The sequence below is a fragment of the Anopheles merus genome, chromosome 2L (assembly GCF_017562075.2).
Source record: "Anopheles merus strain MAF chromosome 2L, AmerM5.1, whole genome shotgun sequence".
In the NCBI taxonomy this organism is placed as follows: Eukaryota; Metazoa; Arthropoda; class Insecta; order Diptera; family Culicidae; genus Anopheles; species Anopheles merus.
This window is the reverse complement of record NC_054083.1, coordinates 19,771,212-19,788,889: the sequence shown is the minus strand read 5'-3', so window position 1 is coordinate 19,788,889 and position 17,678 is coordinate 19,771,212. Positions and strand designations below refer to the sequence as shown.

At 40.4% G+C, this 17,678-nt stretch overlaps 2 protein-coding genes across 3 annotated transcripts in view; both read right to left on the bottom strand.

The window, feature by feature from the left end:
* The window catches only part of LOC121591838 (melatonin receptor type 1B-like), a 51,489-nt gene extending 44,386 nt beyond the window's left edge, over positions 1–7,103 (bottom strand). The window contains exon 1 of the mRNA XM_041912864.1: positions 6,668–7,103. The gene's annotated coding sequence lies outside the window, so the exon portion shown is untranslated. The remainder of the gene's footprint in view (positions 1–6,667) is intronic.
* Positions 7,104–9,322: 2,219 nt separating this feature from the next.
* The window catches only part of LOC121591837, a 92,109-nt gene continuing 83,753 nt past the window's right edge, over positions 9,323–17,678 (bottom strand). For both annotated transcript variants that reach the window (XM_041912861.1, XM_041912863.1), the window contains exon 8: positions 9,323–13,992. In XM_041912861.1, the coding sequence (XP_041768795.1) occupies positions 12,868–13,992 (1,125 nt within the window). In that variant the 3' untranslated portion in view covers positions 9,323–12,867. The remainder of the gene's footprint in view (positions 13,993–17,678) is intronic.

The following is a 17,678-nucleotide window of genomic DNA, read 5'->3' as shown; positions in this document are numbered from 1 at the left end:
TTCCTCGATGGGCTCTATTGTGTTCAGTTGATATTAGAAAATTTTGCCTATCTGTATCTGGAACGTCTTCTACTGTTTTTGTTGTAATTATGAAGTGTCCTTTAATCGAAAATTTTTCTTTTACAGTATTTTGGATCAGTTGCAATAGTTCGGTTGGTGCGTATATTGCTGTTTGTTTTCCGTTGTGAATTTTGTTGATAAGGCTAACAATATCATCAGATTTGAATTCTTTTTTTATTATTGTTGTTCTATGAAAATACGGAAAAGGGATTTCATTTATGGTTTCTTCCCTATCTGATATTTTGAATATGATTTGATTTTTGTAATAGTTTATTGGGCGATGTGTCACATGAACGAAGTAATCGCCAGAATCATCAGCGGAGTGTACAGTAGAGCAGCTATCTATTAAATTTCTAGATATGTTATTTTCGTTGTTTGAAGAAGTATCTGTTTCATTCATATTTACTTCGGAAAAACGGCTTAAAGCATCAGCTACTACGTTTCCTTTGCCTTCCTTATATTTTACGTCATAATCGAAATCTTCTAGCTCGAGTCTCCAGTTTAATATTTTTGAATTTTTAAATGAGGTCTTTATGAACGTTAAGGGTTTGTGATCGGTAATGAGAGTAAATTTTTTACCATACAAATATGCTTTGTATTTTCTTACCGCCCAAATTATCGCTAAAGCCTCTTTTTCGGTGGTTGAATAATTGCTTTCAGTTTTGTTCAGTGTTCTACTTCCAAATGCGATTGGCCTTTCATGATTTTCTTGCACTTGCGATAGAACGGCACCTAACGCATGATTACTTGCGTCGGTTGTAAGAATAAAAGGTAATTCAAAATTTGGATAAGCTAAAACTTGATCTGATGAGATAATTGCTTTCAAATCATTGAATGATTTTAAGTATGAATCATTTGTATGATCGACTATTGCTTCTTTCTTTAGACATTTCGTTAATGGTTTGGATATTGCCGCGTAGTCTCGAATAAACTTTCGGTAATACCCAGTTAATCCAAGGAATTGTTTCAACTCTTTTTGTGTTGACGGAACTTTCCAATCAACGATTTTCTTTATCAAATCTGGGTTCGGTTTAACGCCTTCGGAGGTAATTATATGTCCCAAAAATTCAGTTTCTCTCTTTAGAAAATTACATTTTTTTAGTTGGATTTTCAGATTGAAATCTGATAAACGTTTAAGCACTGTATTAAGGTTATCAATATGAGATGTTAAGTTATTTCCAATAACAATTATATCATCCATGTATACAAAGCAAATTGTTCCAATTAAACCGATCAAGATATGATTCATAGCCCTTTGAAATGTTGCTGGAGCGTTTTTCAGGCCAAAAGGCATTCTGGTGAACTCGAAATGCCCTTGACTTGTAGAAAACGCAGTTTTTTCCTGATAATCTGGATCCATCTGAATTTGGTGGAATCCTGATTTAAGGTCGAGAGTTGAGAAATACGTTGAGTTTCCTAAGTTATCAAGGATCTCTTCTATTTGAGGGATAGGGTATCTATCGTTTATAGTCTTCTCATTTAGTTTGCGGTAGTCAATGACTACTCTAACCCTTCTTTTTCCAGATGAATCTATTTTTTTGGGGACAACCCAGATTGGTGAGGAAAAGGGACTGTTAGAATGTGTTATGATACCATCTTCAAGCATTTCTTTAATTTGATTTTCAACGTCTGTTTTGAAACTGTTTGGAAACCTATATGATTTTGTGTATGTAGGCTCATTATCTTTTGTGATTATTTTATGCTTTATAATAGAGGTTGAAGATAGTCTTTCATTTTCTTTCAACAGAACTTGTTGATTGTCTAGAATTGTTTTCAATAGATATTTTTTTTCTAGCAATGAAAGATGTTCTGTTGCAATAAGTTTTTCAATTACTAGTTCGTCTAGTTTTTCGTTATCTTGGAGCGGTATGGGGGAAATCGTTTCAAAATTGTTAACATTTATTCCAAATACCTTTTCATTAAGTGGCAATGAACTGCATGGGCTAATGATAAACACAGTTCTTTGCTTGTTTGCGTGGTATAATCCGGGTTGAATTACAGCATTTTTGCAAAGGACTTGGTAGCTTGGTACAAACCAATCACCGTCTGATAACGTGTTTATTGTTACTATATGATTATATAGCTTTTGAGCGGGAATATATTTAAAAAAAGGTAAGGAAGTTTCTTCTATTGTAAGTGTTTCGTTTTTATAGTTCAAAACACCACCGGTCATTGCTAAATATTCTGACCCTAGAATACCATCGAAAAAGTTATGAAAGTTCATTTCGTAATAAGTTTGATCAGGTAATCGATGACCAAGTAGATTAATTGTACCTTTTGTTTTGATACAATAGTCACCCGTTATATTTTTAATCATTGTTTCTTCACAAAATTCAACGGAGGGGATGATTCCTTTCTTGATGAGATTTTTGTTCGATCCTGAGTCTATTAACAATTTTACTTCCTTTTTTGAAACACTATTCTCACACAGGATATAAGGAAGATAGTCTACTTTGGAGGATGTTTTGTACTTGCCTCCCAAAAATTTACCAAAATTTTATCGCTTTCGCCCTCGTCGTTTTGTTTGCAGTCAAATGTTTCATTGTTATTGAATTCATTTCTGTTTATCGTTAACCTGGTTTTAGTAGTCGATGTATCCATGCCGTTTGGTGAACGAACTTGAAAAAATGATTTAGATGTTTGAGGTTGTGAGGGGTCGGTGCTATTATAATCATATGATCTTGTGCCATTTTTATTATAACTTTCCTGCACTCTGTTTGTATTCCCATTATTGCCTGAACTCTGTTGGCGATAAGTGCGCTTATGTTCCATGGGAAAAGATTCAAATTTGCAAAGAAAAGCATACGTGCTTTCCAGATCGAGTAGTTGAGCTGCTTGAACATAACCATAAAATGAATCGTTTAGTCCCGCGACAAATGCAGCCAGGCTTGTTTCGTCGATAAATTCGTTAATAGCGTCCCAACTGTATTTGTACTTCTCATTTTGTTTAGCAATAACTTTGACTTTTTGTATAAGTTCCTTAGTATGGGTGTAGTATTCCGAAATGCGTCTACTTCCCATTTTATTAAGCCATAGTTTACTCATATAGAAAGACAAATCTTTCCGATCACCTAGAGATTTTATCAGAATGTTCTTTACTTCTTCGAAGTTTTGTGGATTTCCCTCAGCGCTAATAATGTCTCTTGCCTTTCCTATTATTTTATTTTTTACTGCATCGACATAAACTTCGTATAGAAGAGGATCAATACGATCTTTAAACAAATTCAGTGCATTTTCAACCGTTTGTATCCAAGAAAACAATTGTTTTTTATTTCCATCAAAACTAGGAATAATTTTGATCGGATCCGGTATGCGATAAAACGCTTCAAGGGTTTGTGCTTGCTCTAACCGGTTTTGCATCACTCTAGCTGCATCACTTTGCTGCTGTGAAGCAACGACATTATTTAGTGCCGTCGACAGCTGCAAAATTTGCTTTTGCAAAGATTCTATAGCCGTATCACCCATACTATTTCCCTGCGGGTTATTCGGGTCACTAACACTAGGCTCCATTGTACTTATGCACAAATTCTCTAAAGGGATCGCGATTGGTATAGAAATGTGTGCGAGATCGCCAGATTCTACGGATTCAGATTCTTGTTCCGAATCGGAAGCGATATTATTCGGATTTCTCCACATAAAACTAATTAGAGCTACGTCTATTTAATAGTGCGTCTCTATTTTCAATAATAAGCGCCTCTAGAGCAACTCGTTTATGAAATCGGATAGACCTATTTGATAGTATCTACCACGAGGCACGCAGCAAAAGTTTTTTTTCTCTATTACGATACACGCATATGTGTGCGTAGCACGAAGAGATTAAAACCGAAATTTTGCTTACCTGCGATGCGTGCGGACACGCTTGAATCCTAACCTCAATTCTCAGCTATTCTAATAGAGAAAAGAAGCTGGTTCTATTTTGTAGAAATGTTGGAAACGGCGTTGTCACAAGTCATCCGTGTTGTAAACGTTACACGGAGATGAAAATGTACCTCTATCTAATAGGGGGCACAAATCCGGACACACTGTGTAAGCTTTATTAATCACCTACTAGCACTGTTTGTTTTCTAACAATTCATCCTACCGGCTGCGCCAATTGCAAGTCGAGCGGAGTGAGTTTGAGATAACCTCTTTATTATACCGATCAAAACCGAATGTCGATCCCCAAATCCGATGTCGTTGGTGATGGTGATGTAGAATGCGGTTACAGGGTTACGCGGAATGCAGGGTTACGCATACGTAATTATATATCAAATAAAAACGCATTGTAGTTATAACAATTCAAACCAAAGGATCATAATTTTTGTGAATTTTAAAATCTTTTAAACGCTTGAAATGGAAGTAATTTGCGTACAAAGGATCTTTATAATTAAAATAATCCATTAAATTGTAAGGATGAACAACGATTCACATGGATATAATGGAAATGCTTTATAAGATGCTTAATATGCATAAATTGGGTCATGTTGCATATCTAGTCAAATGATACAAAATATATCCCATATAGATTCGCATTATAATTCTATGGACACTCATGAGCTAAGCACCAATCAAAGTCCCGCGGAACAACATGTGGTGCACAATCCTCGAAGTCATTCTTCCCCATCAATAAACGACGCTTGACGAACTTAAACGATCATAAATAATTTCATTCCTTGCCGCATCGTACCCGGCCGTACGTTGTCACGTGTCATATGATTTCCCTTGTTTCGCTACTTTTCAACAAATCGTTCAACAGTCACGCAAAAGTGATATGCATTTGAGCACGAATTGGTATGTTAGGGTAACCAGGACTAAAAAAATAAACATCCCTCACGTGCCTGCTGGCGGTACGTGCAGTTTCCGTTGACACGATAGCTTTTTGAGGTTTTTCCTGCACGAAGAACTCGCTGGTTGACGTGATACGCAGCAATAATGCAGAAATGAGTGTGGTTTAATTATGTTTTATTTGCTATGAAAATACGTATCCGCTCCTCGGGAACAGTATTTTCATTTAAAGGCAGTATTAAAACCGACTTATTGTGCAGAACCCTCCTGGTTGAACTGAATGCATGGAATCGATGCAATCCATATCCGTTGGTCATTCGATTCGATTTATTGTTGGTGGGTCTTCTGCTTCTTCGTTCTTTTTCATTTCCATTTCTGACAAATATCTTCATTTCCTTGCTAGTGCCTGGGGACGGAAAAGAATCCTTCGACCGTGCGTTCCTGCGTTCCTTGCTGTGGGGCAACACGGACAACTCACACAGCAACACGCGTGTAGAATATTGAAAACGCACACCATCGTACCGCGGACCGCGCTATTGTTGCTACGTTCTGCGGCGAAGGGAAAGTGAAAAGAGGTGGACAAGATGAGCGGTAAGGGGAGTAATAATATCGAGTGGTTTATCCTTTTTTTTCCTTTTCCCCCCAGACGGGGTCGAATGTCGGTGTAATGGTATCGAATGCATCCTCACTGCCCTGTTGCTGCCGATTTCTATTTCTCTCTCTTTCGCTCTCTCTCTTTCTCCCACGCGTTCTCTCTCTTTCTTTTTATTAAATATCCTTTGGTTTCAAGCGGATGGAGCTGTGTTTTGCAAGACGATGTACCGTCAGCCCCGCTAGTGTGTGTTAGTGATGTCCCGCCGAGCACTCTAAGCTCACACGCATCAAAAACTACTTTTCTTGCGACAGAACGCAAACCAGACGCATGAATTGTTCTGTCCCGCTCGCTCTACATCCGTCTCTCTCTCTCTCTCTCTCTCTCTCTCTCTCTCTCTCTCTTTCTATCACGCGTCCACGGTGCTTCATCTCATAACCGAAGGCTCGGTTGCTTATTATTTTCACATCACGTAATTGAATTTGTTCGAGAGATCGATCAGAGAGCACTTGTTAACACGGCACTATCATCACGGCGAAATCGAACCGGACCGGTAGAACCGAAGCCTCCAGCACTTGTTGGCCGCGTGCCGAGCGCTTTGTGCTTTGCTGTACCGTGGCGCGACACCACACCACAAACCACAAACCGGTCGGAGAAAATACGAAACGGAACACATAATAAAACCTCGTCGGCGAGGATTTTTGGACGGAGAAGGGTGAGCTCGTTACAGGGAGCAGGTAAAGGTCAAACCGGAAAGGTCCGGCTGTCTTCCTTTCTCTGTCAGTCTCGTGCGGAGTAGTCTGTTGCGCGTGATTTGCGTCGTTGCGTTGTAGCTGGGGAGGGATGCGAAGTGGACAGTGGATGGGTGGGCGAAGCGGAAATTAATAGCTTAAAGCTCAATGACCTACAAAGCTTGGCTGGCTGGCGGCAATCGGTTGTTTCCTGCACACGCTGTAAATGCAAATGATGAGCATCGTTTGCGTCGGTGTCAGGGTAGGCAAGATTGCTGGTGGACGCAAGCAGGGCTACAACCTTTCTCCGCTAAATAAAGGGCGTTGATTTATTTGCTAGGCAATAACAAAGGAAACCACCTTTACCGCACCGGATTCTTGCTGTAGCGACTGTTTCCTTCGTGGTGCGGAAGCTTTAATGTGAGGACGCAAAAAATGGAGCTAAAAATCATCCATAGCAATCGGTTTTTTTGCACTAAAGACTCAATTTATGTATAATTTTGTTGAAATATTAACTCACATTATGTTTGCACACATTGATTGTTTGCATTCCTGTTTGCCACACTTTGCGAGCACATGTTTAAACTGCTACAAAACACACTTTGTAAAGCACTGCAAAAGCACGGAGCTCGCCCGATGACGCACTACAGTTTTACATTGCACCCATTGCTTGTGCGTAGTGCACACAAATCACAGGCACCAGCAATCACTTCACTCACTAAATCGTCACATCAATCAATCAACTCAACCAATCGAAGCAGGCTGGTGGGCTTGAAAACACTGGTGGCAGCAAACGGCGACTGACACAACTTTATTGGTCGTTCCGCGTGCGGTGGGAACGTGGCGGAACGTTGCTAGCCCAAACGCAGCTAATTGACCCACCGGAAGCTGACAGCTGTGAAGAGAGCAGACGATACTGGGATATCGAGAAGCTAACGAGTACGCGTCCGACACGAGCGGCCGTAAGCTAAGGACTGACTGAAGGATGTGTGGTTGCGAACGCTGCTCGTGTGAAGCTTTCTACACCACAAAGCGGAGAAAATGACGAAACTGCACGCTCTTGCAAATGTATTCGTGTTGTAACGGAAACAGAGATAGAAAGAGAGAAGTAGAGAGGGAGCGCGTGTAATTTCGTGTGCTTTTAGAGGGAGAGCGTTCGAAGCGATAGATATGGCCGAAAGCTTCCGACTGTGTTTGTATGTGTTTGATAAGCTGACAGCTGTTTTATTGTTGCACTTATTACTTAGTTGTGGATCGAGCGTTATGTGTAAGTGTGTCAGTGATAGTAAGCATCGTTTGGATGTTTTTTGTCTTTTACTTAGCCACCATTTTCATTTCAAGAGATGAAGTAATCGCTGAGAGTAGAAAGCTCCTTGGAGAGAGTGCAAAGTCGAATGTTTACATTACGATTGACTTTCAACAGGTTTCATCCATTAACCGTTTTAGTTGAATGTGAAGCTTTTCTTATTTGATTGCTGTTAACGGGTTTGAATTTTGTTTTATTTATTCTTTCAATGTTATGTTACTTTTTTAATATTAGATGTTAGAATTTTTTATAGATATTGCTTTATTTTTATTCAGCAGGAACGGTCCAAAAAGGCCGTATTGACATGAATATTGTTTTATTGGTTAATGGAAATAATAAAAGCTGTTATTATTTCATTAAATTGAATTCAAACATTTTATGACTAGTTCCCTTCTCTCGCATTTCTTGCCGCCCCGTTTATCTCATTAATTTCAAGAATGCCAAAGAAAAGTGTAACTTAATTTGTGATTAAACATTCCAAGCTCCCAGGTTGGAAAGCTTTCCAGCGCCATCTATTGTAAGAAAACTCACGCAGACTGAGCTTTATTGCTACCTACATCCCCAATGAATCCTTCTTGCAGTAGGTTAGTGGCCATTTGATTGCTGATCTGCTCTTCACATCATAGTTTCTACATCCTTCCTTACTTTATACTCCGTGCATATCGTTGGATGGCTTCTTGCTGCACCGTTCACGTAGCACCAGTAATGTCCAAAGCCTGATGCGCTGAACGCTGAAAGGATGATGGAATGGTGCATGCCCCGCCTGATGTTATGAGTATAAGCACAAAAGGTATGAACAAACTGAAAATTAATTTCGTCCTTGCGTGCGCATAGCTTCTTTCACTCCTCCCAAGCTTCCCGCGATTCGGATGTAACGGGAGATGCTGTAAAGTGTTTCCGGATAGTCGGGTTCTTCAACCATCCGATGGCTTTGAAGAGTCGTCGAAGCTCGACAAGCATAAGCAGATGTAGTGAAATGGAACAGACGAACGATATTTTCTATTCATTGGCAGAAGACGAAAAGAATGAATGCTGGTCTCCGGTTTCGTTTCGTTAAATTACACTTACTTGTATATGTACATATAGATTGCGACCATTGCATTAGCCTTTTGTTTTCCACCACACTTTGTACCAGGAAATGGATTTAAAATAACAGTAGTCAATTTATGCTTTGTAAAACAAAGTTATTGAAAGGCTTTTAATGAATAACATAATTGAACCATAACTATAGACTTCTACAACATAATAAATGTTCATTTGTTTTATTAATTTGTTCTTAAATTAATTAAAAGATAACGGCTTATTGAATATTGATGAAAACAAAACGCAAGAATCTTTCCTTTTTAATTGTTGTATTTTTTTAAATGGAAATTAAGCTTCGTTTAAGCTGAAGAGCTTTACTTGATTCAGTTAATATTTTCTTATCAAAAGTTTATTCCATAAGCTAACGGTACGTCAAAATTGCAAGTAACAACGTTATTTGCGAAGCAATCCGGAACGTAAACTGAAATGTTTTGGAGACCCCTGGTTTAGATAATAGAGCTAATAGGAAATCTTTTAAATTAGAAGGCCCTTTTGTATGAAGTATAGTTTCCCAGCAAGATACTTCATTAGCTGCAAGTGATATCTGTTTCTCTACAAAAAACGAACACTCAATTTTGAATCAAAAGGGGAAAATAAAAGCCGCTAATTACAGATACCAAATGTACAATCATTAGTTGTTTTAAGGAATCAATTCATTTTCTTATTCAAAAGTTACATAAAAAAAATCAAATTTCAATGTGATATATAAGAAAAAATGTTCATCCATTGAGCAGTGTAAAGCGAAAGTAAAACGCATACAACGAGCAGTTTTTCACATCAATCGTCAAATATGAATATGTACGCAAATACGCTTTTATTTGGTTATCGGGTCGTTAGAATTATGGCATTACTATGCACCAGTTAGTGATTGATAGCAGGAAAAAAAGTACAGAAATTCTGTTTTTGCCCCCACAACAGTGATACCACGTACCAGGGGCGGGGGTCGGCAAATATACTTACACTACGCACAATCTCAGTGTCACTGTTAGCTATAGTGGTGAAACCATCGAAAAGGAGACGGGAAGGGACCGTAGGAGTGCTTCACTTCATAGTATGTACAATAATTCTTATTCTACTAGCTAGCCGTTTCTTAGCTTCTGCTCCGACTTTGGCTCGTGGTTATGCACGGTGTTGATTGCTGGTAGAAGAGTAGTGGTTGGTTGATTGTAGGGGTTAGGTTGGTTGCTGTGTTTGTGCTATGGTTTGTGGTTTGCGCTATACGAACGGACTGTCTATAGTTTGCTAGCAAAGCCTGTCGGGTGTGTTTGCATTAATCGGCATACGTTTGTTAGCCACAGGAACTGTCATTTACTATTGCTATATGAAATCATACCGGGAGGGCACAACGATGCACCGGGTGTACCTTTGGTACGGTAGTGTGTGCGCTGTGCGCTTTCGTTTCTCATCGTTTTTGCTATTGCCTACTGTCAAGTCTTGTTACAATAACCTCCCTCCTAGTAGGTTTCACCTTGTTTAAGAATGTATGCCTTAGATATTATTTCACCTGTACTTCCTGTTCTCTTCTCCCATCACCCCCAATCACTCGTTTTGCATTCAATATTTCTTATCGTTTTCTTTGCCACTTTTTGTTTGCTTGTTTACTTTGTGGGTGTGAGTGAAAGTGTGTTTTCTTTCTTTCTTTCTTTCTCATTTGTAGTGCGGTTGAGTCGAAGTAAGTAAAGACCGGCCGTCCGGTCAGCGATGTCCGGTTGGCTAGAGTGATAGCGCTCGTCTCGCTGACCTGCTGCTGAACCTCTCTTGCCTTCGGTTCTCTTCCCTCAATTGTACTGATACAGTGCTTTGGCTTCCAGCTAGCAGTTTCGCTGTCTGTGGGCAACAATGGCCATTGAAACCGAAACTCGTAAAACACGCTGAAACCGATAAATTCGTTATGCAACCACCAACGGGCTCCTCCTGTGTGCCTGAGGTTAGGAATGTGTTGAAAAGTCAGCAAAAGTAGTGCATCCAGTACACCGCAAACTTTCTTCCTGCCCATTGCACACAGGAAACAACCGGGTGTCATGATGATGCTGATAGTTAGGAGGTGACGACTCAAAGGCATGATTGGTGATGATGGTGGTCTTCTAGAGTACATATGCTCTTTTATGGTGGTTGATTGAGATCTTAAGACTAAAGATTTGATGACGATCTGTCCTAACTATGTACTATTTCTAATTTGAACATAACGTGAGAAGATAACAAACGTGTTGCATTAATGCGACTCCAGAAGTTTAGAAATATATTTCATATTACTAGGATGAAACTAGCCATTCTGAAAGGTAGTGAGATCCAGAATGAATTACTAAAAATAAGAAAGGAAAAAATAAATAAATAAATAAAATTTTTAATTTGTTTATATTCGCGTAGCTACTGATGCGTTTTTAAAGGCATTAATATATTGGACCCGAGAACAATACTTGCTTACTGATATATGTACATAATTTTCACGATAAATCTTTTCATTGCAATTATAAAAATCTACTAAATTTTCCATCGTACGAATCATCAATAAAAAAATAATAACCAAAAAAGGAAATTGATTATTGGGAATAAAACAAAAGTGACTCTAATGAGCAGTTCTAGGATAATGAATTTGCCTGTTACTAACAGGTTGGCTGATAAGTCCCCGGTCTGACACATAGATGGCGCCGCTAGTATTAAATGCATATTATTTTTATATAGTACCAACCTTCAAATGATTGGTGTCAAAATTTGACGTCTGTATGTCAATTAATTTGTGAGACAGAGCGTCTTTTGTCAAGCAACTTTTGTCAAGGCCCCATATGAAGAAGAAAAAAGTGTTGTTCCACCAAGACAACGCACCGTGCCACAAGTCATTGAGAACGATGGCAAAAATTCATGAATTGGGCTTCGAATTGCTTCCCCACCCACCAGATTTCTCCAGATCTGGCCCCCAGCGACTTTTTCTTGTTGGTTTTCAGACCTCAAAAGGATGCTCGCAGGGAAAAAAATTGGCTGCAATGAAGAGGTGGTCGCCGAAACTGAGGCCTATTTTGAGGCAAAATCGAAGGAGTATTACCAAAATGGTATCAACAAATTGGAAGGTCGTTATAATCGTTGTATCGCTCTTGAAGGGAACTATGTTGAATAATAAAAACGAATTTTGACAAAAAAATGTATTTTTCTTTGTTTGACCGGGGACTTATCAGCCAACCTGTTAGGCAGCATGCATTGTAGATATTTCTCATAATCGTTCGAATCGTCCCAAATACTATTTAATGTTTGATTATCCTACTCTAAGTCTAAACTTAAAAATAAAATTATGAGGAAAAAATGAAATGATAATACAATATAAATAAAATGTTCTATAATCATTATTCAATTCTTCTTTATGTGCATGCAATGACAATTGCAATGTAATGCAATATTTAATAAAATAAATAGCACCGGAAGGCAAATGTGAATTTTCTCAAAAATGAATAAAAACTGGTTATCGGGAACTATGTTCAACATTTAACTAACCATTTTCCATTAACATTAATGCGACACAAAATGATCATAGCTTGTCTTAAGAGCACATTGAAACACAGTACATACGAAACCATATGAATGTGTTCGGTTGGTTCTTAAGTATAAACACAACAGGCATGAGTTTTTAATGTATACTGAATTCAAGTAAGACACGTTATACACTAAGATTAATTATATTCAGTTATGTGAAATGTTTCTCTTCTCCAATTGAATTTATATTTGTATATTTAAAGTGTAAAGTGACACTAAGCTAAGGCATGAAAAGGAGTTAATTGGTTCACAAACATTGAAACACATCGAGGCGTATCGTAAGTAGGCCGCTCATAAAAACACATACAGGACACAACATTGAAGATAATTGAAAAAAGCGTGAAGAAAGGACATTTGAACATGAGTATTAGCTCTTCATTTGCAACATTCTTAACATCTACAATCTGGCGAACTTGGTACACTCTGGCACATACACACGCACCTTGGGCAGGCCATCGTTCGTACCGCGTTTTCTTATCTAAATTGCTTCGACGGATGTGTCACAGCTTTCCGTGCATCTGTACATTACCGACCGGTTGAGGTCAGTGGGCATTGAAAAGACGAAATTGACACAAACAGCCCTTGAAAGTCGATGAGCTTTGATTGGATCGAAGGTTCAGCCCGCCTTGGGGTTTGTAGGTCACGGCCGGGAAGCACCTATCGATCCGTGGGTAGTGGAGAAGGGTGGCAAGGAGCGCGAACCTCTCCGCGATGGAGACGCCCAGCCGCTTACAATATAACAATGGCTGCGTATCGCAACGATGCATTCAAATCGTTATTATCCTATCCTAGTTTGTGGGGATAGGACGCTATACAATTGGCCAGGAAACGGGCCCTAGCTCTGTGAACAACAATACATATTTATCACTATCAGCAGCGAAGAGCGGGGACATGGCACCGCAGCCCGAACCGCAACTCGATGGAGACGCCTGGTCGTCCATCACGTCGCACTGGCTGCGTTCTGCACCGTGTCCCAGATTGTCGGGCAGTATGGCAAAATCAACGTAACCCTGTTTTGACTCGAAAGGCATTGTATCAACTGCACCGAGACAATCGATAAGTTCGCATAGCAAGGCATCGTCCTTCGAACGATCGTCCCCCTTGCTGGACGATCGTCGGCTCGCGACCTCCAGTCTCGAGGGCTCAGCAGCATCAGCCGACAAAACCTCCACACGGTCATTTGTGACCACGTTTCTCACAGCATCTTCCCCCGTACCAATGATGTTCATTATTGATGAGCACTGTTGGATGATCCCGATTGGGCTGCGAATCTTTACCGCTAGAATGTCGGCAAAATTCCACCATCCATCGTGAGCGAAAACCTTCACCAGGGCACGTTTGACGATGCCTGTCACAGTTGTACGCTTCTTCCGGCGACCTACCGATCGGATTGTTCCCTTTAGTCGGGTCCAGCTCGGACTTGGAAACGACTTTTTGACTGCCGCACTTCGACGATGATGGTGGAGTTGCTGCTGCTGCTGCTCCTCATCTCCCGCTTCCGGGGGCAGTTCGTGTTGTGGTGTCGCTGGAGGCGTATTGAGGAAACATTCCCCAAACGTTGGCCATACTGTCAGCGGGGGTGTTGCAGCATCCGTAACGAACTGATCTGGCGGCGCTATGCTGGGCGAGTGTCGGTCCATTCCAGTTGCGGTGTACGTATCGGTGCATGCGGCGGACCGTAGCGAAGGCAGTAAAATTTGTGCCGCTATATTGTGCTCGATTTCTTTAACCGGCGAGCTGGTATTGCCGCCAGTGGACGTTTCGTCTGCATCGTCGCTGTCTGGAATAGTAATCGGTTTCATTTCCGATCGATATTCAGCCGGGCACGGATCCGCTTGGCCGGTAGGCTGACCGGATATATCGTCCGCACTCAAGTGCCGACGAAGTGACCGTTCCGTGCTGCTGAACGGTGATTTGTATGCGGTTGAACTTGTCTGGAAGGCAGGGAGGAAAAGAAGAAAAAAGATACAAAACGAGAGAAAGATGAAAACGTGAAAATATCGAGTAAGTGCATGCGTAAAGGAATTCGTTTCAAATCACGGCTGAAAAGTGCACGAAGATTGTTTGCTTTCTTGTTTGTATCAGGGTTTTTTTTTACGATTTTGGATATAATGAAAACACGTACAGAACACTTTCCAAAAAATATTCCACGACGAATTGGATGGTCGTTAAAACACGATTCGGGCACGAGAATCCCTAAAATCAGGCCAGTGGTGACTAATGTGAGGAGCATTTTATGTGTTTGCTTGAAATAATTTTTGATCAGTTTGCAACTGAACAGAACTGATTGAATGTAATATAAAATCTTCAAATTCTTAAATTTAATATTTAAAATTAATGAAATTAAAAATGTTTAAATTTATTTATTGATAAATTGTTCTTTTGGTCGCATAAATCAAACAGAAAGCCTAGCAGGACACACGAACCCAGGTGGCTTATTTAAAAAGTTTCCCAATTATAATGCTTTCTGCTGCAGATTTTATGCAAAGGATAAATCTCTCAACCCGGAAAAAGTATTCCCTCAGTTTTGGTGTTTCTTGAAATTGCTATCGCTTTCTTATGCTATGCTTATCTGGTCACGAAGCTTTGCTTCCACTATGGCAAAACAAGTTCTTACCACCACAACTACTGGCTAGCAATTCAAAAAAATGCCATTGAAGTGAAAAACGTGATGTTTTTGGTTGCTTTATTTGTGCCATAATTTACTATTTGCCCAATGGTAGAGGAAAAATCTTTCCAATTCACTTCAAGTGTAGGCGTTTTCGGGGTTTTCCGGTTTCTTTGGATTGAAGTAGTTTTATTTTGTTTTGTTTTTATTTTCATTTCACTTTAAACTTTACCATTCAAACTAATGCCAAACCGGCGGAAAACACTTGGCTCACATTCGGTGGTCGGCTGTGCGGTTGGTGGGTTTGGTCATAAATTTCCCGTGCATAAACTTCTCCATCTCTCGTGCGGGTGGCAACCACGGTCAACCTCGCGCATCTATGCATAACAAATTGTAGTGACACTTTTCACCTTCTTTGCTCTCATAACGGCGTCGTAGCGAGTGAAGAAGGAGTAAAAAAACACCATTAAACAAAAAGTACTAGAATTACACTAAAAAGGAATGCAACTGCGACAGGAAAGTTTAAAGTTGCTCGGGTTTTTTTTTGTGTGTTTTGCGACGCGGTCGCGGCCCAGCGAACCATTTATGGGCACATGAATATTTATGTGCGTAGCGAGACGGAAGAAGACGCAACCCGTACGTACGTGTGCCGCAGCAGTGTGCCATAAAAACACCCAGTTCAAGAGGAGGAGGGAAACAGAGTGAAGCAAATGATGTGCACGTAAAACCGTCCAACACACCGACATTACGCGCAAGGTCGCACGGAAGCCGGAACGGAATGGTCGATGCGACCACATCAAGCAGGCGAAAAGAGCGTTCATTGTTTCGGTGGCCCCCTCTTCCATACCCCTTCCCAAAACATACCCCTTCACTGCCGGATAGTAGCCATGACGACCGATAAGTGTACTTGGTTTTTAACAATCGCTATGAGGACACTTATCTAAGCAGGGGCTGTGGGGATTGGTTATGCTTTCTAAGTGATGGTGTAGCATGTTAGGGACTCACGTAGTATTCTCAGCCGACCGGAACGAAGGTGAAGTGTCGTGTCAACAGTCGATCTGCATCGAGTGCAGTAAATGTTTTGCTATTGACGGTTCGTGTCTGGCGATGACGGTCGAGTGTGACGGCCGCTGTCGCAGAGCGGTGCCATGTGCAGCCGGCTGGTGCAATGCGATGCTCTTGTTCTAATTATCACTGGCACTAGGACGTAAGCAGCTATATGCCAGGCACTTGCAATTAGTGTTTTTACTGCGCAGCACATATAAGGATGCTTAGCCGGTGTAGAGTTTTCGATTGGTTATGAGAGTAGTTATCGATGTTTATTTTCTACATTTTACCGTAAGTACTGTTGCAATAAAGTGTAAAATTAATATTGATTGCGGTAAAATGCACCTAAAGACGAACTGTAGATGTGTATTTTTGCACCACACCACATTGTATGGTTTTCTCTTATTAACATTTATGTTCTCGTTTTCCAAATATCATACGAATGATTTTATATATTTATAATACAGTTCCATGTGATATAACTGAATTTTCTGTGGGCAGAAATGGCGTTAACATTCACATTAGCGTACAACGCAATAGAATACTGTTGCAATCGGGCATTAACATTAATATGTTTAGACACATTACTTTATTTTACCATTACTTTAATCAATATGTTTAATCAGGGGCGCATCCCATGATACAGTCGTCAACTCAAACGACTTTAGAACATGCCCGTCATGGGTTCAAACCTCTTATGAAACGTCCCCCCGTAACAACGACTGACCATTCAGCTGGGTGTTACTAAATAAGTCTCGAAAACCTGTATAAGCTGGCATGATCACGTAGGTCGTTACGTAAAATAGAAAAATCACTTTACACGTGACTGCAATTCATTTAACCAATTTGTTACAACTGCAACTCCGTCGGCTCCTCGACGGCGGCGAACAAGATTTAACGACCGTTTTCACTAACGTACAAATCTTTATTTTATTTAAAACGGATCGACCGATTATAAGAAGACAAGTTTAGATTTTAGTAGTTTTAAAAAACGCGGTCCATCGTTCGCTAACTTTTTGAAGAGACCGTATGTCCTGCGCACGGTGTATTTATCCTTTTTTACCCGCGATGGCCGTTGCGCCATCGCGTTAGGCAGCGAACGTTGCCCTTTCTTAGATGTTCGAAAATTCGAAGATCGACCTTGTCACGCGAAACGTCTAAAACTATCTCCTGTCATTTTTGTTTGTTTACATTCTGCATGCCATAATAAAGGGCACGCGGTTTGTCGGCACGGTTACTTGTAACACAATTTGTTGATTGCTTAACAGGAATTCGAAATCTGCAATTCAACATAAGTTGATCTGATTCTCTCTCTCTCTTTCTCTCTCTCACTCTCTCTCTCTCTCTCTCTCTATCTTTATCATTCTATCTCTGTCTCGCTTTCCCCCCCCCCCCCCTCTCTCTCTCTCTCTCTATCTCTCTCTCTCTCTCTATCTCTCTATCTCTCTCTCTCTCTCTCTCTCTCTCTCTTTCGAGCTCTATTTCTCTATTTTGTCGGTCTGCTTGCAATAGGGCATGTGGTTGTGCCGCGGATCGTTCAACAATAATATTCCAATATGCTGAACCACTGACTGAAGCTTCTCATCAATGCAGTCTATCCTTTTTTTCAACCTATCTAGCCAACGTACTTCCTGTGCTCCCCTGCACCTCATGCCCAACGGAGGGTCGCTGTAAAACATCTTTTTTGCGAGGCGTGTGTCAGGCATCGTATTATAGGGACTTGGTTATTGAAATCAACTATTGTAACCAAATACAAAACACTCTTATCATTCTGTCGCCAACCACGAAGCGAATAGGACGTTATCGATACGCGCTCCAGGTGGATGATTACGGCCAAAGTCAAGCCACTGACCCCGACCATACACACCACGAAGATTTGCGTACGCTGGGTTGAACGTGAAGCGATCTGTGCTTGCTGTGCGTAAAAGTTGTACAGTGTTAAGTGTGTGTAGTGTGTTTAATTGT